Source organism: Castor canadensis, chromosome 4 (genome assembly GCF_047511655.1).
Source record: "Castor canadensis chromosome 4, mCasCan1.hap1v2, whole genome shotgun sequence".
In the NCBI taxonomy this organism is placed as follows: domain Eukaryota; kingdom Metazoa; phylum Chordata; class Mammalia; order Rodentia; family Castoridae; genus Castor; species Castor canadensis.
Window position 1 is genome coordinate 822,489 of NC_133389.1, and position 26,391 is coordinate 848,879.

Genomic DNA, 26,391 nt, shown 5'->3' on the forward strand with positions numbered 1-26,391 from the left:
TCAAAGCCCAGATCTTTCTGCTGTGACAAAGGCGGTCTAAGTTTCAGGCCTCACTGAGGATCAGATGAAGTCATTATTCATTCAGTCAGGGAAAAAAGACTCAATTACCTCAACCTAAAGATGCTATCAATGAATGCAAAGTGCATATTTTACTCTATTCATCCAAATCCCATTAAAAAGTGAAAGGAATGATTTAATCTGGCCTTCCAGAGTTGGTCTTTTTTTTTTTTGTAATAAAATAGAATTACTGTCTTGCAAAATGCATAACCACTACCTCACACTTTTCCCTGCATCATAGCAGTGAAAGACCAAAAACTGGACAAAACCACTCCAAAATGAATACAAAGTTTCCTTTGAAAAAATGCCACACAGAGAAGGGAAACATTAAAGGCAGCCCACTGCACACAGATATGCAGATAATTCAAGGCATTAATACCTTTCTAATTGAGCAGGACAGATGTGGTGGACTGCAGACTAGTGAATATCACCATTCCGAGCCTTCTCCCACTCCCTTCTAACTCAAAGGAACGGCAGTGGACAGAGTCAAACACAGCTTTCTGCTCCTTGTGCTCTTTCAGGTAACTGGATATGAACCCTGACTGCTCTTCCCAGAGAGGAATTGCAACCAGGCTAGAGACACAGCACAATGTAAACTTTTTGGTTGATTCTAACAAAACACATGCAAGGAGAAAAGATGTATTTCAAAACTTGATTTTTATTTGCTTGCTTGTTTTTAAGCCGCTTTCAGTTAGTATCTTTTCATATTTGGTTTCGCTGCAACACCCTTAAAAGTTTCTGCAATTCATCTTTTAAAGAAACTGGGCTCTTAAAAGCTATTTAAAATAAAAAGTAGCAAACTTACAAAGTAACAGATTCTATTAAAAAAAACGCTAACTTTAATTTTGATACGAATCTCTGCATTCTTTAAAGAAATTCTTAAACACCTCAACAGACCAGAAACTATTGGGCATGATTGGAAAACCTTTTCACCCATAAAATATATTATTAATCACTTGAAGTAATTATGATTGTATAAGAAAAAGTACATTAAATACATTGGGAAGTAATTTTCAACATTTGTTGTAATTTCCTATATTACTAAAGCAAATTTTCTTCCACTTGTCATAATATTTGTTTTATTTGAAACAACTGTGATAACAAAATTAAATACGCTACTGGAAATTTTCATCTCCAAGGGAAAATTTGTGCATAATGTCTGAGACAGTCACAATGGCTCTGCAAAGGGGCTGTTCTAGGATAATGAACACAATAATTGCCTGTATAATCTAAAATGCTACTAATGGCAACGATCACAAATCCATTTAGCTCCTCTTTAATTTATGTACCAAGTTTTAAATAGCTAATGGTTCTCACTAAAATAATGGTTTATATCAACAATAAAGGGTAAATACGGTGTTCTCCTGCCTGATCAAGAAAAGCAAAAAAAGATCGGTCAGGTTTTTTGGTTTTTTTTTTTTCTAAATGAACAGATGAACGAATGAGAATCTGACCTTATCTCTGTAACACAGCACTACTCCCATCCATCTCAAAGTTAAAACTCCCTGTATACTACTAAGTTCCTAAGAAATCAATGTACATACCAAACTGAAACAAAAGTCTTATGTTATAAAATCTTAGGCCCTATCGATGTTAGTGAGTACCAGATAAAGCACTTAAGAACCACTAACTGCTGGTAACATCACCCCTGGATTAAAAGGATATAAACATCAAAATACTCTTACCAATTTTTTAAGATTCACATGTACTATTACTTACATGGAAGTATTTTAGAACAGCAAAATAATAAAATGCAAAATTTCAAAGAGCTAATATATACCCCAGCAGAAAGCTAGATATTATTAAGTTTTCCTGTAATAAACCCCCAAATACTTAATTCATTGAAGACTACTGTATACATACATTACAGCTTTTATGTGAAAGACTACTTAAGGAAGAAACCATCAGTTCTGCATTCAGAATTTGGACTATGACTGTAACATTGACATAAAGCTATGCTTTAACCTAACTCAAAGTCCTACAAAAAACACATATCCTTTTGAGTATCTTTGAAAGAAATCACCTCTGTATTTACACAATCTTAAGAAATAAGAACAAAATTTCACACCTTCGTCTGTAGTTGTATCCCACATCTAATTCCTAATATTGCATCAATGACTTTTCCATTTATGGAGTATAAATTACAAGCATTAGTTTAAAAAAAAAGTGATAATACTATGTAGCATTTTTCCTTAAGTTTATTTACTTACTTATTTTTGGATATAAACTTCTAAGTCTTAATTATCCACAAATGCAGTTGGCCACACACTGAAGATGTGTGTGACTATTAACTGTTTGCTGGCCCAGTGACCTGCAAAGCAAGAAGGGTTTCCTTCGGCCATTATAGAGTCTTATTGGCTCAATATTTTGCTTTAAAAACTCCTTAAATAAGTAGCAAGACGACAATGCTTAATGTTATATTACATTAAGTTTCAAATGATAGATATTTTAAAGTCCACTGTGAAAAACTATTTCATAAACTACATTCTTTACAGATCAACAAATTTTGCCTGACTATCCTATCCTCAGAATTTAAGGGTTTTCTCCTGGCTTAGTATACAGTTATTACATAGAAACTTTTTCCCTAAATATTTAACATTTAAAAAGAAAATAGGGTCACACATTTTATATAAACAAAAAATTATCAGTACAAGGATCAGTTATCAAATAAAGAAGGGAAGCTTCATTCAATACCCAGGAAGAACACAGGTAAAGGGGGCTTCCAAGAAGAGGTGACATAAGCAAGGTGCCACTCAGCTCCTGCTGTGTGGAACAGTGCACTGTGGCATTTCCTTGTCAAGTGGCATGACTGCTGGAATCCACAGGCACATTCCCTGCTGGTCTGAGGAGGCTTCATGGGGCTGGCCTTTCACATACTCAGTCTAGCATTCCCTGTGATACATATCCACTCAGCGAATATTGTTATAAACACAAGTAATGCCGGAGAGAAGCACAGCAGCACATGAGCACACAAACTGTGCTGACTTCGTGTGTTCAGGTGGCACAACTTGTCTTGCCAATTTCTGACACGTGTAGCAGCATGAGAATCTCTATTATAACATACATATAATCAATATATAAAAAGTCAGCACATATAAGGCAACAGAGTGGCTTCAAATATTGTTAAATTTAAATTTCTATTTTAAGTAATTATTATAAACTATTTAAAATATTCTCATTCGTGACACATAAAAAACTATACTTAAAACAAACAAGCAAAAAACCGAGTAAGGGAAAATGTGAAAAAAAAAATCAGAAAACTTTGGAAATTAAGTTTTTACTTTATGTACACAACCGACACTAAAATCCAGCACTGACAGAGGGATGAATATGATACAAGCACATTACACACATGTACAGTGATACCACAATGAAACCTCTCTGAACAATTAACACATGCCAAGGAAAATCCAGCATCAAATATAAGACAAACCCGTGGTGTTTAAAGTGCATTACTAGGATCTCCTTTTATAATAGTACAGATAGTTATTTGCAAATCAGGGGCAGAAGGAGACTAAAGCGTAAAAATCAGTCTGTTCCAACACTGGATTTTGAAAGTACTGAGCAACGTGGTTTTACATCACAACCTTGCTTTGAAGCCAGTGTGAAGTATGGCGAGGCTTTGCCAGCAGAGGGAGCTCCAGGTCGATGCACAGTCTTCCTGAATTCTGCTCCCAAGGAAGACACAGCTCCACCACGAATTCAACAATTTCAGCACATTAAATTCACGTATTTATTTATCTGCGCCAGCAGAATTGCCCTAAATATCTTTTTGTCATTCATAATTCAGGAAAAACTTGACAGACTTTGATGTTCTGGATTACTGGGGGGAAGAGATCGTAGAATAAAAATCTATTATCATGTAAAAGGTTATAATGCTACAGGGAATCAGCACAATAACACTGAGGAGAGTCTTCTTTGAATGTCTGGACTTAAAAACCCAATCCCTGAAATCGTAACCACAGCCTGCAGAGTGGTTTGAATGTCCTGAATGTATTTACCTTATTTTTGTCACAGTGGTGTAGGAAGCTGTCAGTTTTAAATGGTTTTACCAAGACTACCAACCAATTTAAAATAATTACTTCAATATCCTATGCTATCCACTGATACCAGAAGCCTCAACATTCAACATCATTCATAAAAATGGAATTTGATGCCAGGCATTCTGTTTGCAATTTAGTCTAACTAAATAAACAGTTTATTTTGGCAACTTTGTATTTATTTTAGCACATTTTATATAGATAGTTTATAGTATGATGTACTTTTAATTCCTTCAATCTAAAAACATAGCACCCTGAGTTCAGGGCAACAATGCTCTCCCTGGTATGAGAAAGCTGTGGGCCGCCCAGACAAGGCAGGTCCTTTGCTCACTGTTGCCTGCTGTGGTCTCCAGGGAGCCTGTGCCCCGGCTCTCACTGTTTACACTGCCTTACACACGCAGAAAGGCCCCACACTCGAGAATTCTCTGCCTCATGAAACATTTAAACAGTAGACTTTGAAAATGATAACTCTGAATGACACTTAATATCGAGAAGGAAAGGTTCTTATTTTACGAGTCTTAACCTTTGAGAGACACTTTAATACTATTTAAATTATATTATTTTTCACATTCCAACCTGAGGAAATTATTCTGTTTGGCCCATTTTTATTCTGGAAGGTGTGTGTCTCTTTATTTCCCCCTGAATGTGGCAAGTTCCTTATTTTAAATACTTTGGGGTGGGATAGGTGGGAACATTCTTAAAATGAACTCTGAAATTTCATTTAAATGTAATGGTCTCTAAAGTATAGCACTAAGCAGAAGGCAGTTTCACATCTTAAGGAAATTATCGACCCCAAAGTCAGGCATCCAATGCCAGGTCACTCTTCAATCAGGTAATGTTTTCTAGTGGTCAGAATGTTAAGTATTGAAGGGTTATTCCTGTTAGTGGCTTGAAAATGGAGTACCATAAATGGTGGGGAAAAGCTGGAATTCAGGAAGGACAAATAGATCTGATCATCCCTTTTCATGGCCTTTTCAAGCCATTTTCTGTGATAGAACGGCCTCAGTGGATGGGTCCACCTGGTCCTCTCTCCAAGGGGCTGGTTGTACCAGGATTTGAATTCAGCACCTTGCACTTGGCTAAGCAGACCTCTACCACGTGAGCTATGCCCTCAGCCCACACCTGTGAGTTTACTGAAATTAGTTCCCAACCCTAGACTCTTCATAAGACATGGTTTCTATGATGCAATACGTGGCTCGGTGGTTAATTTCAGAGCACACACAACTATATTCTTCCTCTGGCAAACAAACAAGTATAGCATCATCCAGTGGTTGTGTGAGGGAACCTAGAAACAGACCGGTGTGAGAGTTTCACATAACAGAGCCCAGAAACCAGCTTCAGTATGGACTACCCAAGTATTAAACAGAGCACTTGAAGTTGCTAATTCTGAGTAACAGTATCATAGGAATAACAAAAAATGACAATTACAGAAAATTCCTGAATGCTTAACTGCTCAAAGATGGCAGAGTTTAGTTAAGCAAGCTTCATGTCTTGAGTCTGCATGCTGCTCTGTTAGAACCAGCACAGCACCACAAAGCCGCACCACAAACCAGAAGAAAAGAAAGGCAGAGAATGCAGAGAAATGGGCTCAAAAGCTCAAAGAGCTTGTCTGCTGCTTTGCAAGCATGAAGCCCCAAGTTTAAACCCAGCCCTGACAAACAAAAAGAACTTGTCCAGATTGCCTTCAATGCTTCTTAGCTGACTATGTAAATTTGTGTGATGTATGGACCTCTGAAATTCCCTCCTCATTCTCCAAGTACCAAGCACCTATCACTACATAAAACAATCAGCAGTGCTTTTAAATCAAGAGCCATTCATTGACTCAAAGATCTATGACTGCGATATTCACTGAAGCCAAAAGTAGGATCTCTATTTCATTTAATTCATCAAGTTCCCTGGCAAAAAAAATGCACACAACCTATTTATAACTATATTAGAAACATGGGAAGATATAAAAATGCTGACCACTGTCTGAATCACCTTCGAATTACTATGATCTTGAACAAAGTCACTAGGTTTGGTCCATTTTCCATGCTACCCACACATCAACTTAACTAGCTATTAACCAGAAGTTAATGGGAGGTAAACATTTTAATTTCTAGGCAGCAGAATGGCAGGTGCAAAATAGCAAAGAAAGAGAAAAAGAATGATGAAAGAAAGTTATCATACCAGTTTAATATCTAACTTTGAATCAGTTCCTTAGTTTTCAGAGTCCATGGACCTGATGACTTGCATTCTTTTGTTTTGTAAGGAAAATGGAATTCGGAAGATTTAGTGAAAATTTTAAATGATAAGGGTACTATGGTTAAATAAACTTTTCATTTTGCTCAATCACCCTATTATTATTAAAACTGTCTAAGAGCTTTATTACTGGTATCTTGGCAAAATGTAACACTACTTTAAACCTTCTAAAATTTCTGTGTTACTCTATATCTTCAGAGACATTTTATGAACCATTTCATACTTAATGGCTTGTAAGCAATTCCAAGAGTTGGGAATTGTGTGAAAAGTTGCTCAGATTGACAGATAAAGTGAGAAGGTCTGTATTAATTTCCAAATAAAGAAATGCATGGCGTGGTATCTCGTGATGATTACACTCTAAAGTACCAATTAGAACGCATCAGAAACCAGAGCAAGTTGACACTCTACAATAAAGCAAATAATTTCCAGTTGGAGGGGCAGAAAATGTTAATATGCAATGTTCAAGACTACAAGAATCTTTGTAAAAGGAAGTAGCTAATAAGGTTTAATGATGCATGTCAGGAAGCCACAGTATGTAGGGAAACACAGCTGGCTTCATTTTGTAAACTATTTGATATACACATCTTTCTCGTTCACGATTATCAGCTGTGCCAGTGCCACAGGGAACAGTTTAGACTTCAAATCAGGGTATTCTTCTTGTTCTCTAAATTACAAGTAAAATACATTAATATAACATGGTGCTATAGGCTAGTGCTCCGATGAAAGCTTATCAGCTTAGGAAAGAGGATTAAAGGAGTCTTCTGCAAAATGTCTCTAAAACAATCTCGCCAGCCTAAATAGGCTACTAAGCACCAGCACCATTAAAACAAATCATAAAACAGACAAAATGCTTGGATTTAATGAATTAACTACCTTCACAAAATGGTTGCTATTTTTCATACCTTAGGTATTAAAATACAAATTATCCTAAAACTCTTCTGGTAACACTGTACTCTGCCCCTGCACTCCCTTTCCAGGCACACAAGAGCCCCTCCAAAAGGCAGTATGTGTCTTGCTCCCACAGTCTCAGTTATGAGGGACTGCAATGTGCAGGTGACAGCAATTAGCAGCAGATGACAGAAGCACTTTGAATTTGTACCAGATGGCAGCAAAGGGTCACTGGAAGCCAGCAAACCTTCCACAAGGAAACTGTTGTGTTAGGCAACTATCAAACTCAAAAGCTCTTAGAAACAAATTAATTATTCAACCACCAGAAGACAACTGCTAGGTCACAGCACTAATATCAAAATGCTGTTAAAGCACTTGGAGCGCACTTATTTTAAATGTAATTACACATATTAGCTGTTAAAAACAAGCATGCCACATAATGACAAAAAGGTTGCCCTAAACTAAAAGAGCTAAAATTCTAGTAATTAGTGGATTGTCTTACGGCAAAAGAGTCAACAGGTTCCAACTCTGGATGAATGTTGCTCATGGCTGAACCTAGAAGCAGCCGTGTTCTAAGTGGGAATTTGTATTGCAACCTCATCAGCATCCTGGCTGAGACCGAATCAATATCACAGAAAAGCCACACTGACCAGGACAAAAGGCAGAGAAGGCATAGCTCTTTAAACTACAGGGATCTAAGAAAAGCCTCAAAATTATCAGAGGTGGAAGCCAAGGCTTTCTGCTCAGAAGTGAAGTGATACAACACTGTCACTAGGCTGGAACAGGGGTGAGGAGAGCCAGCAAGATTACAGGGAGACTACAGCTTTCCTATAGGGGATGATGCTGATGGGCCAGCTCAGTATTGGAGCTCATCTGTTTATGATCTATGTAGAAAAATGTACACAAAAAATGCTTGAGTCACACAAAAAGCCCAAATGGCTAACTAATTTACTGTGACAAGATTAACTCCACATAAAATAATAACTAACACGTAACAATTTTTAGTCTACATTGCTGAACACATTCATAGATGATTGATTCATTTGTTTTCCCCTTATGACCAGTGTGCAAAGTGCCTTTGCACATCTATTATTTATCCTTCCTGGTTCCACTGCAGCTTACTGTTTCCACCTACCATTTCAGGGGGTTTGGGTCTGACCAAGTACATGGCTTCTGGGGGCTCTCTGCCTTCTCTAGTTCTGCTTCCTTGCCCAAAAGAAAGCTCCTTACTCCACTGCTAAAGGTGACCAAACCCACTGACATATACTAGGACTGGTATTACTTTCACTCTCATAATCAGACATCTGTTGTTGGACATACATTAACTGCTCAAATTTACATTAGACTCATAACTGCCTGAATCTTCTTTAATCAAAATGTTTTCTTTTACTACTTAAATGTGGCAAAATTTGCTCAAATGGCATCATTACTACACTGTAAGAAAAGAATGGACTAAATAAAATGACTAAGTACAGTAACCTAGTGACACACAGGACTAGGCACAGGACAGAGCACTTCATCTTCCTCTGCCTGGATCCTCTCACCTTCCCTGCAGGAGGGAAGAAGAGTAGACTGTGCCCAGAACATTCTCCACTGAGCAGCATGGGGTAAGGCCTCGCACTCTGAGAAGAGACCTTGCCCGGAACCCAGACATGAAGCCAGCTGTCCCATCAGGGGTCAGAGCAGAGCTGGTCTCTGCACAGTCAGGGAACTCTCTCCAGGGCCCAGGCTTTCAAAGAGGCTGTTCACCTCACATGTCTCTTTACAGTGTCTCTGAATTACAGCATTTAATTAAAGATTATCTCAGAAAACAATGCTCTCAAGATAACAGCAAGGTTAGAAACATATCCCCAAAGCATAATCATATAACTTACATGACAAAAATTCTAAATGATAAAAGAAACTGGAAAGTCTGAAATAAGCCCTGGTCATCAGATTATTCTTAAACAATGATGCACTGCAGGTAAGCTATTTTTTCTTCAATCTCCTCTCAAAATAAGTATGACATAATGGTGGGAAATGGCACCATAATAACTAGAATCTAAATGCATTAGTTCTTCAAAGACTGCCTGAATCCCAACAGCACACAGAGCACACAGCATCTCCACCTTCTGTGGTCCTGACCACGGCCTCATGGAGGCTGCACTCACTCTGCACACCACAAAGGAGCACTCAGCATTCCCATGAGATCCAGAAACAATTTAATTATGTGGTCTGTTTTTAATTCACGACTTTGGCTTCTGTGCTCATAACCAGTGGGTCTGGGTGCATGAGAAGGTAGGAGATAGGCCAGGAGAGGCTCCATGCACCCTCTGTCTTGTTCTACTGGGCCCAATCAGCACCCGCTGACTGCCACTTCCAGGCATGCCTTCAACTAAAGGTTTTTCAAAGCACTTGTTCTCTGGTGAAGACCCATCTTGACCCATGTTCTTATGACTGAGAACATTCTACCTAGGCATGCGATACATAGTAACAGCTAATTTAAATGCCCTGTTGCTGTGTTCTTCTGTTCCTAGTGGCAGGAAAAAGATACACGTCTGCACATATTTCTCCTTCAGCCTGACTTCCACTTTGCTTTTTATTCCCCTCACTTTCAAATCTGTACAAAAATACCTCTGCATGGCAGACTGTTTTAACATTGACGATCTTTTCCCTTTTGAAACCTGTCAATTATAGAGACAGTTTTCTTACTGGGACAACACGGTGACCCCTAGGCCCTCAGCCATTCATCAAAAAGCACCACCCCATCAGCAGGAGGAAGAGGGGACAGGAAACCCAGGCCCTAGGACAGTCAAGGGCATTCATAAAATGTGGCTCCTACCACAGTTAATTACAGGAGAACAGAAGGGCTCTGGGTCCTGTCTGGACTTGGTGAGCATCTTACAAGCAGTCACTACCATAAATGAGAGGCACACTGTCAGTACCAACAGTCTCAGGCTGGATCTTGCTGGCAACAGCAGCAGCACAAAGGACTACAAGCAGGAGCCAGGCATCAGCACTCCTGTGCTCCTGAACCCTGCACTGGGACCCACATCATTCCCCTCATGGAGGTGGGAGAAGACAGCAGCATTCTAAGAGCAGGCATGAGATTACTGTGGAATTTGCTGCCAACTTTCTCATTTAAAAAAGAACTGGCTAGACAAAGCACATCTTGAGATGGTAAGTGAAAATATCTAAACATCACTGGATCTGTAATCATAATACAAAGAATGAGAATCCAATATTTTACTGGATAACCAATCTAAAAATAAAATGTTTTACTGCTACTTTAAAATAAAAATGGATTACCACCACCAAAAAGAAATTATTTTTGCATAGCAGTAAATAGAAAATAGATTTAAAATTAAATAAAAGAGTATTCAAAAATTTCAAATGCCTACAAATAAATCAAAATTGTATGAAAATTCTACAGAGAAAAATTACAAAACATGATTGAAAGGGATGTATGATATTCACTGACTTAAGACTAACTGTAAGAATGAATCCTCTCCAAAGCGCTAGAGATTAAATGCAATTGTAATCAAACTCCCACAGAAATTCAAAAGTCTCAGCACAGAAAGGGATTAACAGATCAATGCAAGGCACACCCACCACACACAGGACTCACAAAGGAGTAGTACTGAGCTGGGGACAGCAGCCTGTGCATAGTGTGAGCATGGTTCCTGTTCATATCAAAACAATGCTAGATGATCACAGATCTTACGAAGAAAGGCAAACACTAAACTGTCCGTGGATAACATAAGGGATCTTCATGACTTCTTAAACCACACACTGTGTGGCTTAATCAGAATTAAGGACTGCTTAAGGACTGCTGATGACCAAACCACCATGAAGAGGAGAAGGCAAGTAAAAGAGGGAAAATGATACATGTAAGTCAACAAACTGCTCTCACCCAAGTGTACAAAGAACCCTACAAAATACAGAAAAAGACTAATGAAGATAGAGAAATGGGCAAAAGATGGTGCAGGTAATTCTCAAGCCAAGGTGCCTAGAGATCAGCCTCACCTCATCGCACCAAAATGTGAGCACTGACAACAGTACAGCATCACCATATACCATGAGACTTGCGCATGCCTGTCTGGGAGGTCTGAAAGCAGACCACGTAGGCAGAAAGAAAAGGGCTACCAGGGGACAGGGTGATTGAAACGCCTTGCCTCTTTCTTCACCGCTTGTCCCCTGAGCTCTATCTCTATTCCCCTGAAAACTTGGCTTCTTCAATCTCAACAGTACCCAGCTCTTTCAAGTCAAAATTTTCGGCACTCAACACTACTGTCAAGATTAAAAATATAAAAAATCTATTTAGAATCTCAAAAACTGAGCACCAGACTACATATATTTTCTTTACATTCATGTTTTAAAATTGCTGGTCCTCTTGCTTGCTTCTATGTGTCTGAACATTTATGACATTTCAGGCAATGCATCTTCTAAGTTTTCTACATGTAAAATGCAGTGCTATAACCTCACTCATGTGCAATGAAGACTAAGTAATTTGCTAGAGGTTCAAAGGGCTCTACTGAGATAGATCCTTTGGATCCTATCCAAAGTTACATACAGTTGATTGGCCCTAAGTGCCTGGTCTTAGTTGCTGACTGAAATGGATCTCATCATTCTTTCTTCTTTTAGTGGAACCAGCACAGTCATGCCTATGCATCAGCACAGCCAAGAGAATCCCAGGTCTTGGGAGAAATGACAATCACAAAAGAACACTAATGGAGTTAATTTAATGGTATAATGCATAGCTTATTGCAAATAATTTGATCCAGAAAATTGATATTGGAAGACTATATGCAGAAAACATCTTTAAACGGATTAGTAACAAAAGGAAATTGTTTGACCTGTATACAACAGAACTGAGAACTCACATCAAACAATAACCAGGAACCATGGCAAGCAAAGGCTTCCTCTGCAAGGGTGATAGAGGGACAGTGTGGAGAACTGCATCTTGAAAAGCAGATACTGTAGAATTAACAAAATAGCAAGTTGCCATATTTTTATACCTTTTCAATGACACATTCATTTTAAGGGGGAAATAATCAAACTACTCTTTATTCACTCCTAAAATTTATGCAAAGGTATGTCTTTCCTGAGCATGGTAAACTTTACGAAGTATGTTCAGGTTCTGAGTCCCTTTCTTCTTTAATGTACTGATCTAATCTTTAATTCAGAAATGGGGGGTGGGTGGAAGGTGGTTCAATGGTTGAGTACATACCTAGCATGTAAGAGGTTCTAAATTCACTTCACAGCATTCTAAAAACAAACAAATGAAAACAAACAAACAAAAAAACAGAAACAGAATGTGCAGTTACAAAGTAACATGGAAATGAAATTATGCAAGTAACACAAATAACAAAAATATGTAAAAATGTCCAAGAATCTGTTTGTTTTTGTTTCAATGAATTAGCACCCATAAATCACCTCTAAAATTGTTATGGTTCTTTACCCAAAAAGTCAAGGTTCAGGAATGTGTTGGAAGAGGACGGGGTGCTGACTAAAGAGTGTGAGCAAACTCTGGCTGGCCTCCCAGGAGTTCATGCTCAGGGCTCTGGGCAGAGGCCGATTTGACTCAGGATGACCATGTGCTCGGCTGTTGGAAGGAGCAGCATCATTTATCTTCACCCAAAGGAGACCAGATTGATCTTGGAGTAGTCATGGTTCTTCCTATTGTCTGGAATTAAAAGCATATTCAACTGATCCATTATAAAAATTCTCTTCTCTATATTACGCTTCAGACCATGCCTCTATCTTAAGACTATGGAACAATTTTTTTAATTATAATAACAAAGCAAATCATTGACTTTAACTTAAGAAAATTGTTGCTTGAATGACGAAATGTTCAATGAAAACAAATCTCTCCTAAATTGTATCACATAAAACTTGCTCATTTCCACAGGTTAGTGAACTTTATGCAGCACAATGTTGAATTTGTGCTTTTGATATTTCTAATTTTTAATGACTTTGTTTTGAGGTAGTGGAAAGCATCCCTGATACAGTTCAGCAATGACATGACTCTACGTAACACAGTTAGTGTGAGCTTCTAGCATTACTGCAATGAACAAAAATATTTCACATCAGTACACACTGATCTGCCAACTTAGTAGAAATCTGGTCATGTGGCTTAGAAGTCAAAAGTTTGAATTCTGCCTAGCTTCTTACATCTGCTCACTAATTTTGAGGTTACTTAATTTGGAACATTAATTAAAAAACAAAACAAAACAAAAACAAAAACCAAGTATCTTTGATGCTAGCACAGAAAGTTCTACCTAAAATAAATCATTATTTATCAAGGGCCTCCTATTGCAAAATGTAGACAAAGAGGCAGAGGACGAAAGTGTCCATGAAGAAATTCCCTCTTTTCATTAGAGTTCCTTCAAACTACTGCTTGTTTCTACCCCAAAAGGAGGACAGATGCAATTGGCAATCACTTTAGGATTACCTGGTCTAATGAAGAATTAGAAAGAGAAGGTACCACATGTCCTAGTTGGGGCAAAGAAAACACAAGATGAGTCAGGTACATATTTTTGTGAGAGGAAAGTCAAAAAATATTCAGAATGATGGCTCACGGTAACAGGACACAGGGCAGAACTAGTTTCTTCACTTGGGTTTATAATGACAATAATTTGATGGTAGTGGCAGAAGAGAGATGGAAACTCACATTGAGGATTTTGTTTCAGCACCCATATCTACCCATGGAAGGATGAAAGCTCCCTTACTGAATGTTCAACCTGCCAGACTGGCACAACGGTCTGCACAGACTGCTCACTGAGCAAAATGTAACCCTATAAAAGAATGTGTGATATTTTGGTCACACTTCCTCTTACATCAGCTAAAGATGAATGTTATTTCAAACTCACCTACAAATCTCTCTTTAGGTGACACTTTAAGGGGTTCTAAAATACCTCAGCTTTCACTGATTTGGCAAGGGTGAGCAGGTGCAGGATATTGGAGCTCAATGGAATAAGGAGAGGTGTAGGCTGGCTTTGGTACAGGAGTCGCTCAGAAGAGAAAATGCATTAGGGATAAAGATGGTCAGCTTTCTGTCAGGGAAGGGCATTATAACATGGAAAGAGAAAACTAGAAGAAACCCTATGGAACTGGAATTATGTCTGAATTCATAATATTTAATATATGTAAATATAAACTTAAATATATGTATTCACATTCATACGTACACCTACTCCCATCCATCTGTCCATACACTCACACCTGCCCACCCACTCATCCATCCATCCATCCATCTAGCTGTCCATCCGTCTATCCATCCATCCACCCATCTACCTACCCACGTATCCACTCATCCATCTACTCACTTACCCATATATCCACCCACCATTCCTTCCTTCCTTTTTTCCATCCTTCCATCTGTCCATATGACCTCCTCACTCTATCTAGCACAAGGGTTTGAAAATAGCCCATCTCAGTAGCAATAAGCACACCCAGCTTCCAGAACTTGATCATTCTTCACTGAAGAAACTCAAGCTGATCTCAGGACTGGGGTAAAGAAAATACAAGATAGTCAGGTATGTCTTTTTGTGGGAGAAAGAACAGAACATATTCTGAATGATGCTCATGGTAACAGGACACAAAACAAGCTTAAAGGGGTTCACAAAAGTCAAAGAAGAAACAATATGGGCATCAATCAAGTAAAGTAGCAGTTTACAAAACTAACACAAACTACCCCTAAAACAGTGTAGGCAGAGCCTAGTATACAGCACATACTTGGAGGATGCAGAATGGAGATCCTGCTCCATTTTCTACACTACCAGAGCACTGAGTATCATTCTCTGTGGCATTTCTAGTTTTTTATTTTTATTAAAGATATGTCCACCACCTTCATTTCACATGAATCATCTTTATATATTCTTTTAACTCTTTGTTCACATCTACTATGTGATCAGTGTGAAATACAGGAACGACCAAGGTACAGCTTCTGCCTCCAGGGCATTTGAAACTTTGTGGAAGACAGAGACAAATGATCAAACAGTTGTCAGGGGTTGACGAGTGTCTGCAACCAGTGTTTACTAAGCACCTACCCCATGGACGGCACCAGAGACACCAGGATGAACAGGGACAGAAGGAAGGAGGAAAAGAGCAGTAGGAAGGGTGAGAAGGAACAAGGAAGAGAAGAGAAAGGAAGAGAAGGTACAAAGGAGGGAGGAGCTTGTGGGACACAGTGAAAAAGCTACTATTTGCCATTACAGCAATGGGAATCTCAAAAGCAGGTGAGAACTAACCTTTTCATACCTGTATTTCATAAACAGACTCTGCATGGGAAGTACAGAACAAAAAGGAGGGCCGTGGAGGGCCTGTGGAGGCAGCAGCTGTTTTGTTATTTTGTAGATTATGACAGCCTAAGTTATGTAATATGAACCCAGATAAGGACACTGGGGGGCTGGGAGTTGATGTGCAAGAGAGGGGTCTGTAACTCATGCTACCACAGGGAGAAGCAGAGTCACCATGGAGCCACTGAGGACAGTCAGCCACCCCACAAAAGGATCAGCAAAAGGGTTCTAATGGTGATGACATCCAAAAGGAAGCCTAAGGGAGCTGGGGAGCTGGGGAGCTGGTCAAGTGAGTTTGAGTGGGTGCTCATTGTCAGTTTTATTTACTTTGATAGAGGGCCTAGCAGAGGAGAGAAAAGAGCAGATGGCCCCAGGTATGGGTCCAGAGAGCAAAGTCCCTACAGTGGAGTGGAGACACAGGCAGCTTGGTGCCTCCTCAAAGCTGAATATGACCAGAGGGAGGATGGTGAGATCCAGGTGCTCCAGGCAAACAGGGATCAGGTGTGCTGGTCATTCATGGAACATATTCATTTAGCAAATATTCATTAAGCTGGCATTTGAAATTTGCCTAATTTTTAAAAGATTCTACCTCCTATCAAAGAAACTATCAAAAATGGAACCGACAACATAAACTGTACTTACATTCTTAAAGATCTATAGACAAACACCTATCTGTGTCTATGTGACTGAATCCCTTTAAATTCTTACAGAATAAGGGAGAAATGTTTAATAAATTTATTTTTAAGGCAATTCTTCTTCATCACCTGTTTCTAAAATGAGTATTTGTGAACTAGATTTGCTTTAAAAGTGAAAACAAGAATCAAAAATAACTGTTAGTTAAAGTTCTGTCTCTGTCTTGGACATTTAAAGTTTAAAGGGAGTACGAGAGTCAATTAGCAAGTGCCCTAGGGACACCATCCTCCTTGGCTCTGAATCCGTACCTCACAGTTATCCATGAGTCTATCCTCATCATCATGTTCAGAGCAGAACACCCGCTAGCTGAAAGGGAGGAGAGTGGCAACTCTGTACTGGGTCTCTAGCAGGACAGACAGCAGGCTCTTGAAGGGGTCTTCTATTGGTACAAACTCCAGTAATCCACCTCAACAGCCCTGTAACAGTCTGCAGACAGAGTTCAGTCACCCTCATAACTAACCTGCATGCTGAAACCAAGCTCACACGACACCTTGCACCATGGGACGGGACGGGACGGGTCGGGACAGGACGGGACGGGATGGGATGACGGTCACCAATGAAACATCAATGAGCATTCACAGTGCAGACCTGAGCTCCATCACCTCATTTAACATTCTAAGCACCACAGTTGGTGAGGCTGAGCCATGGCTGTCTCAGTAGCACTCTGAGGGACGGCTGTGGTATAGTGGGGTAAGCTCTATCCAGGCAGCCTGAATCCAAAGTTCTTTCCCCAGGTCATCTGGCTACAGTAAATATTTCAACTACTGTTTTCTGCATTTTGTAACTAGAAGGCTCTGCTCACTGGAGTATGAGACAAATAAGCCTTTCCCTATGCTCTGAGCATGTAAGTTTTCTCTACATCCTCCTGAAAATGTTAGGATACATCAGTCCCAATGTAGCCCACAGTTTAAAAGGGAATGTCTGCTATAGTGATTTATTCTAGGTTAACTTTTGTATTCTAACTTTTAACAGAGTTCCAAAAAATTTCCATTCTGAAGTCAGTTAAACAAAAAAGTGTCAATTTTGATGATGGGATCAGGTAGCTTAGAAACAAGGCCTTCAGAAATGCCTACTGAGTGCATTTCTGGTCTCAGAGGGAAGCCTCGACAGTGAAAATCTCACTTCTCTGGGAGACTCAGACTCTCAGGATCTTTGGCAAAGGCAATTACCCACCAACAACACTGACCGCGTGCTTCACCTAAGGCTACCACACTCTGGTGTGGTTACACACTGGCTCAGCCAGCGCAACTTTGAACAGAGTTTGCTGTAGGTGCTGCTCTAAAGTCAACAAAATCAAATCTGACATAACATTCATATTCAGAATATACTTTCAGATGTGGGAGAAAGATAATGTTGAGAACAGATATATTAAGATTTGATTCTGAGGAATATATATAAAAAATTACTACTTAGGCAAGTATGAAAATTAAAAAACAAACCATGAACTATTCCTTCAGAAAAAAAATTCAATTGTTCAGTACCTGTAGCAGACATTGTGCCAGAGGCTTGAGATATTGTACTGACCAGGATAAAATAGACCCTCATGTCACAGACTTCCCTGCTAAGAGGCAACAGTGTATGTTACTAAGAAAGTGTGCCAATGAGTTGTAGGTGCTAGGACCAGAGCCTCCTAGTCCTTCAGGGGTTCCCAGGACAGGCACCGCATCAGGTTGCCAGGACTCCACTGTGTGTCTGGAGTGGGGGACAGGGGAGGAGCTTCACTGTCTCAGAAAAGAGGGTGACAGTAGGGCAGAAAGGAGGGGCACATGCTCAGCAGAGCCCCACCCTAGCAGGCCTTGACAAGACACAGTGAAGACCATAGGGCCCTCCTTCTCAGCTTAGTGAAATCTGCTTGTGAACCCAAAGCATGCATATGACCTGTTGATGACACATGGTAACCACAAAGAGGCCCAAATTGTTTAAGGACAGGGCATGTCTCTAACATGGACCCATCCTGGCCTGCTGCACATGGGAATCTTCCTAGGGAAGGTGGCATGCACTCTGAGAACTTCAGTCTTTGTACTCACTAACTGCATACTATCCACCTCCAGTTATTTCATTCTAGCCCACCTGGGGGATTGGGGTAAAACAGTCTTTCTCACTCTTGGTGGCAAAAGACATTTCAGACAGTCCCTTCAGAAATGCCTCAGAGTGATCTGGCAGAAGAAAACGTTTTGCAGGAAATGTTGTGATAAATAAACATTATCACAAGTTCTACAAGTTTCCAACAGTTCTCATGGCTTTGGGGAAGGAATCAAGGGGTAAAAAATAATTATGAAGGTGCTCACTTGGTTCTTCAGGAAATTACACCTCTCTGCTAGGAATCTGAATGGCAGAGAATTTAGCTATTAGAAAGGAGGAAATGCTGCCAAGTATATTCTTATTTAACATATCTGTAACAGATAAATAGCAAGTCAATGTCATCCAAAACTTTATGATGAACTCTATCTTTTATGAAATTGGTTATTTTAGAGAATAAATATGCTTGTGCCTCCTATTTACAGCACCTGCTTTACAATCAAATTCATATTGAAAAGCTTCTAGTTTAGGTATCTGCTATGTATTCACAGAGCATTACACTCTATCTTCAGGACCGCTCTTCCAGCATTTAGCATTTTGCTCCTTTACTGCTTTCCTGAAATTATAAGGTCACTTATTTCACATTGCAGATGAGGAAATACAACTTTTAACTGTTTGTAGCTATAGTACCGCAGTGTGCCAGTCACAGAAGTGAAGGCAGCCACAAGCTGGCATAACCTAAAGAACCACACTGTGTCTTGTCTACATGCTACTGGAGAGTTTTACAGTAGGCTGTTTAATGGCCAATCTTTTCCTAATGAGGACTTGAAGTACTATGATTTGTTAATATTAGCAATGTTATCCAAAGAGGCCTCCCAAGAGCCTTTTATCTGTGTAGTCTGACTGTAATACCACATTCTCTAACATGTGGCTCCATTGTAAGACACAAAGACACGTCTAAACTTGAAATTATATTACTCAAGAAGACAAGTATCACAAAGATAAAGGAGTATTATGATTATATGCAACCACAAGAAAAAAGCAAGCTACTCTATTATAATATTTTAATATAAACCAACATAACTCTTAAAATATGAATGGTCCTCTTTAAAACAAGAAAGCTATTCTCCAAAACTGCCTTGATATTTCAACTTGCAAAATACTTCACAGCTGAAATCTGTTTTGTTCTATTGTCTGAAAATGCCTTTGCAACAATCAGATAGTGAGAAGTGGCTCTTAATTCACGTAATGGCACATATCACCTGTCTCTCTGTCAATGAGACGTTTGAAAGCATCTTTTTATTAGAAACACAAATCAATATACCCAAGGGAGTAGAGTAACTGCTGGAGGCACTTTGTACTATCATTTCATCCTTGATGCTCTTGCTCTGAACAACTTATTATTATGAACGGCATGAAAATGGCAACCTGTCATGATTGACTTTTCTTAACCTCCTGTAAGAATTTTCCCCTCTTAAATGTAATCAAGTATCATCTTATTAAATATGTCTATGGCTAGGTTTTATAAAGCAGTCCGTTACTCAAGTTGCAGCTCTTATAATTTAAGCTTTCACCAAATATCACTGTAAAATTGTTTAGTAATAAAAACTTTTTTGACTTGTTTTTTGTTTTGTATTTTGATTTTGATTTGTATTTGGCGGGGGGAGGGGTTGTATTTGGTCCTGAACTCAGGACCTTGTGCTTGCTGTGCAGGTTTTCTATCATTTGAGTCATACCCCCAAACCTTTCTTACTTTTTAGTTGTTTTTTAGGTAGGTCTTGTGCTTTTTGCCCAGAGCCCAAGATCCTCCTCCCTATGGCTTCCAACACAGCTGGGTTCACAAGCACATGCCACAACACTGACCTTATTGAGATGGGGGTCTCACTAACTTGCTCCCCAGTCTGGCCTCTAACAGTGATCCTTCCAATTTCCACCTTCTGAGTAGCTGGGATTACAGGTGTGAGCCACCATCATAATTTGCTCTGGTGTCACTGTATGAGCTCTGGGCTGTGATTCCCTTCAACTACCTTCCTCCTGATACCCACCCCTGCCAACCTACAACTTCCCCTAACCTTGACCCCAATTCCCACAACATAAACCCCATCCCACTAACACTGCCCTTGCACCTGGATTCCTCCCTCCCCCCCCACACACCAACAAATACTCCACAAGTGTTTTTATTGTACCAGTATTTTCCTGACTGCTGGGTCTAAGCCACTTCTTTTATCCCAAGTGAGGTCCACAGCCTCATAGTTCCTGCTACCTCCTCCTAAAATGCCTTCTTCATTCAACCTTGTTTTCCTGGTCACTCTTCCTCTCTTAACCTCTGAAACACTGGCATTCTTTGGGATTCTGAGGCCCCCATGTATACTCTATAAAACCCATGAAAACTTCATTCTCTACATGCCACAGGCAGCTTCTAACACAGCTCGTTAGGTATGTCCAAGTCCCTGTCTCATCTTGCAGGGCTGGACTGGACCTTCTGGATCCCTTGAACTTAGCTGAGCTCATTTAACTGCTTGGACCCATGAAATGTGACCTATAGTGCTTATGGCAGAAGCCTTAAGAGTCAGTATGTACTGTGCCATTCCTTCATATCCCAGTGGTCATGAAAGTCTGCTTCCAAGATAGGTCTCTTAGGGAAGTGCCAGCCAGAATCAGACACGGGACACACGAAGACACTGCTGTAGTAAGCCTCGGCAATTTGGACTACTTACTATTGCAGCATGGCCGTGCCTGTCCTGACTAGTAACCACTCCTCACTCATTCAAACACATGTATTTGCAGCTCAGACTACTCTGCTGACAACTCCAAGACCCAACCTTAGCTGCCCACTGTGTCAAGCAAGGTGCCACACTCTAGATGGCTGCAGAATTGAGTGCTCAGGATATGTTTGTCTCCCTGAAGAAATCGAATGAATTTCAGGTAAATAATCAGTTTTATTTGCACTTGGCTTCCCTCAAGTCCAAAAGCTACAGAAGTGCACTGAGGTATAGTCTTCAGAAACTAAACTGATGCTTCACAAACAGTCAACGATCATTTCAGTCTTCCCTTCTGTAGTTAGGGACAAAGATTGCATGTTCTTTCTCATTCCACATATATCAAAGTCAAAACATTCCCTGGGTAAGTCATGTTTGTTCCTTTATGCTCGTAGTATAGCATACTTGAAATCCTTTTCCAAATTTTATTCTTATAAATCTAGCACTGAACACTTGAAAAGATTTCATTACATATCCAAATTTATATAATTCATTTTTCTTTTGAATTATTCTTCAATTTGCAAAAATGTTTAACCATCTAGCCTGAGAAATGCCTCCTAAGAGCCTCACTGTTAGTGTTCTGTCCCACAAAGCATACTTTCCCTCACAACATCCTGAGGAGTTACACGGCCACAGTCCTACCACCCTTTCATGGGGGCTACCTTGTAGGCCCACAACCTCACACATTAAAAGTTTCAGAAAATACCCACCTTGTGCTAAGTGCTCCTCGGGTCTTAGCTGATTCTGCATGGAAGGGAGAGGAGGACCAACAGAGCAGGGCCAGCGGTTAAAAGAGCTCTTTTACAGCAGGCTGTGAAGCCCATAAGGGGCAGAAACAGAGTTCAATCAAGTCCTATAAAATTCCAATAATGCCATTCCTAACACCAAGGAAATGAAGAAGGCTATTTAAAAGATGGCAGAGAGTAAGAGGAGAGATTAAGGAAGAGGCAGAAGAGTAGCCACTGAGAATTTCTTGGCTATCTGGTGGTGTATGGCACGGTACCTTATATACACTAACCAGAACATATTTCTTGATTTGAAATGAAGGTTGAGTTGAAACACAATGACACTGAAAACATTCAGGTGAGGTATGGTACATGCCTGTAATCCCAGCTATTCCAGCAGTAGAAAAATAAGAACTGTGGTTCAAAGTCTGCCAAGGAGCACAAAAAAAAAAAAGGGAAGAAAGAAGTCAGTAAAGATCTTGCCTAAAAAACAAGCCAGTGTAATGGTGGAGGCCTGGAATCCCAGCAACTTGGGAGGCAAAAGCAGGAGGAGGATGGTCTGAGACTTGCCCAGGCAAAATTCTGAGACCCTATCTGAAAACTCACTAAAAAGCCAAAGGACTGAGGGTGTAGCTCAAGTGGCAGAGCACCGGTCTAGAAAAGGTACAAGTCTTGAGTTTAAACATCAGCAGTACAAAAGGGGAGGGAGGGATGTTATTTTCATAGAAAAATATTAAGAATTACATGTTACAGCTACTGAACACACGTTACATGGCAATTTCTATGAGCAATGCATGCATGAACTTATTCTCAACCATCACATGTGGGGACCACCTGCATTCACAGATAAGGAAAGTAAGATGTGGAAGGAGCTGATCAGCAGCAGAGCCTGGGTTCCTACCTGACAGCATCACTCAAGTGCCAGGACTCCTAACCGTGACCATCAACAAGAGGCCACTTCAATTTCTCTCAACCAAGACCCTGTGTGAAGAGCACAATGAGCCAAAAATAAAAGACACATAGAAGAGAAGTAATAAACTGGAGGACTTGTTTAAGAAAAAAAAGGACTCAACTGCACAGTAAAGTAAAACAACGATCATATTACAAAGCAATACAGCTTTGAAGAGTTCGAGCTTAATGCTTAAAGTTAAACTTACCCTCCGATATCATCATAGACATAAGAGTACAAGGTTGAGAAAAGCCCTTGAACGTGCACGTGCATCACTGAAGGAAAACCACCACTTCCCTGGACACATACATAAATGTGAACATGATTCTCAGTGTCAGTAGCTACTTTACTGATTTATTTTTAAATGATCTCAACTCTACTGTAGAATTAGTGACTTGGGAATATTTGATACTCAGAGTAAAGTTGCAATATAAATCTAACAAGTTTCCCATTTTTATAATTAAAATTTATGCTGAAATAAGAGGCATATTGCATATTTTGAACTTTCAGAAATAGAGGCACCTGGAGGTGTGTGTGTGGCGGGGTACATCTGAGGGACCCACGCCAGGTGCATGTGTGTGGGGTACATGTATGAGGTGTGCATGTGTGCAGGAGGCATGTGAGGGACCCATGTTAGGTGCATGTGTGGTGGGGAGCTTATGAGGGACCCACGGCAGGTGTGTGCATGTAAGGAACCCATAGTGCCCACTCACAAAGCTGGCAGCAGGCGTGGGGTTGGTCTATTGTACCACATACAGGCCTGTGCACAGCACAGGTGATATTTCCCTAATTTTAAAAGGCTAAAATTATACTATTTTTTAAAAAATAGTATTTAGTAAAAAAAAAAAAAAAAAACAGGAATGTATTTTGTCCTATATATATCTGTTCATTTCCATTGCTTTACAATAACATTTCCATCAAAAGACAACCCTCATATCATTTATCCACACAGGCATCAATTCATGTAAATATTGTTTGCTCTACTTAAATACACAGTTATATTTCAAATGTAAATGAATTAAAATTAACAGTAAGGAAGAGCTCATTAACTGCACATTAGAACACCATGTAAAATGAATATGTAGCAACTATTGAAAATTCATACTAACTTCACTGTGATTTAACATAAACACATGTTGAATGCATAAGTAACAATTTTAGAAATATAATCAAATAGTAGTTTTTAAATTAACATTTCATCTCAATGTGCCTTTTGAAATGGAAATAAAACTGCTTTAACACTATAACTATGGTTATCAAGATAAATACTATTAAAATATTAATAGATCCTTTTATTTTAAAAATAAATCACCAACAGAAGTAAAGCAAATTATAAAGTAAATTGGAGCCCCACAATTAACCACCGAATTACAGGCAAATTACATATCTAACATTGAAAACTGAAAGCATATTTAAAACCCTGATTAAGCAAGAGAAGGTATTCTGGAAACGCTTCACTCTGAGAATGTTACACAAACACAGAGAACTCGTATCCCAAAGCACCATTTCTGAGTGTTTATGTGTTACATATTAAGCTACATGAATAAACTACTCAGCACTACACAGACTTTCTTACTGAAAGGAAAAAGCAAGTTCATTAAAGCAGTTGCTCCTTAATCTAGCCTACCTTATTTTTTGGATTGGATGTGTTCATTACACTTCGAGTCTCTTTTCCAGTATAAATGACAACACCTATTACAGTACCTGCAAAAACATGAAAGTGGTCCTTATAGAAATATTTCAAGGAAAGCAAAGAGAAAACACTTTCTAAATAACTGTCTTGATGGAAAATATACTACACTACTTGGCCTTATATACATTTATCCAACAGTCTATTTAATTTGAGTAGTTCAAGAAAACCTTGTGACTTTTAAAATGGACTCAGAAATAAGTGAAACAAATTATTTAACAATACAAATTTATCTATGTGTAACATCAGAAATGCACTAATATTCTTTCCTGACAACAGGAGGGACATGGACCTTTCACTGCCATCTTCTGAAACAGTGCGTAATTCATGGAGAAGGGTTCCTGACCGGCAGAGGGGCACAGGGGCAGAACTCCGTCACTGAGTGAACGAGCACTGCTCAGGAAGGCGGGAAGCCTCCCTCAGCCTCAAAGCCATAGCAGAAAGGTTAGTGCAAAGGATGTGCAACTTTGCACACTTTGAAGCCACTCATCTTGATGAATGTCTCTGAAAGTTTGGTCTTCTTGAAGACTAAATTTTAAACTTAGTATAAGGGGATGACAAAATACCCCAACAATGACCCACAGGTTACAAAAAGTTCAGAGCACTCATCTCTAGACTGGCAAAATTAAAACCCATGGAATCTTTTCTATAAATACAGCCATGTACAATGTATACTCCTAACTCGTGTCCTGAGTTTTTGGCGGGGTGGGTACTTGGGTTTAAACTCAGGGTTTTGGGCTTGCTAGGCAAGTGTTCTATCGCTTGACTCATGTCCCTGGTCCTTTGTGCTTTGCTCTGTGTGTGTGTGTGTGTGTGTGTTGAGATACGGTCTCCTGTTTATGCCTGGGCTGGCCTAGCACCCCTAGGGCCCAACTTTTTATTGCTTGAGATAGGGAACTGTGAATTTTGCCTGGGGTGGCCTTGCACTGTGATCCCCCTAATGTCTACCTTCCAAGTAGCTAGGATTACAGGTGTGGGCTACCACACCTAAGAAAATATTTTTTTTCTATGTTGAAAGTGGTAAACACAAATTAAGAAAGACTATATAAGCATATATCTATATATAAACTGAAATTAACAACCCTGACAAAAAAATTATAAAAATTACACAGAACTTCTTTGCTAGGGAGACAGAAGCAGAAGGATCTCTATGCAGCCCTGCCTGGACTATATAGCAAGATTGTGTTGGGGAAAAAAAAAAACAAACAAACCCCACAGCAAGTCCAAGAAATGAGTATGCTCTGAGTCACGTCTCTAGCAGCTCAGGAAGTAGAAGGCCTGGTGCTCCTCAGCACAGGCTGCATCTGTTTCAACTGCTACCACTGAAAGGCTATGAGGCTTCAGTCTGCCGAGTTCTTGGAGGGCAGACTGTCCCTTGGGGCACGGAAGATCACCCAACTGCTCACATGCTGTCTACCTATTACGATCCACATGAACTTCCTAGGTAAGATGACGACATTTAGTGAGCAGGAAAATATTAAATACCTGATGATGTAATACTATGAAGAGCTTTAAAAAAAACTTACATCAAGGGCCATGCATGGTGGCCCACACCTGTAATCCTAGATACTTGGGAGGCAGAGATTGGGAGGATTGTGGTTCAAAGCCAGTGCAGGCAAATAGTTTGCAGGACCCCATCTTCAAAAATAAGCAAAACAAAATGGACTGGAGTTGTGGCTCAAGTAGCAGAGCTCCTGCTTTGTAAGCATGAAGTCCTAAGTTCAAACCCCAGGCCCACCAAAAAAAAAAAAGAGGAAGGCAAAATGTTAGATATGACCTGATCAATATTTTCTTCCTGTTTTGTCAATTTAACACAATGAAAATATAAAAGTGCCACTAAAATTGAATAATCAGAAAAACATAACAAGGAAAATTGCAAATGAACATGTCTGGTGAAGCCTTCATAATTAATCATGCTCACACCCTGGTCCTGAGAGCCAAGGCAGATCATGAACGAGGTGGCGTTGGGCGGGCACTGCAGGGTACAGTACCCAAATCGAGCATGAGAAGTGGCAAGAGTAAGAAGCACAGCACAGAGTGAGTGCCGAACA

At 39.7% G+C, this 26,391-nt stretch overlaps 1 protein-coding gene across 8 annotated transcripts in view; it reads right to left on the bottom strand.

The window, feature by feature from the left end:
* The window catches only part of Atp9b (ATPase phospholipid transporting 9B (putative)), a 234,565-nt gene that overhangs the window by 88,803 nt on the left and 119,371 nt on the right, over positions 1 to 26,391 (bottom strand). For all 8 annotated transcript variants that reach the window (XM_074069605.1, XM_020163739.2, XM_020163736.2 and 5 more), the window contains one exon: positions 24,278 to 24,354. In XM_074069605.1, coding sequence (XP_073925706.1) covers positions 24,278 to 24,354 — 77 coding nt within the window. The remainder of the gene's footprint in view (positions 1 to 24,277; positions 24,355 to 26,391) is intronic.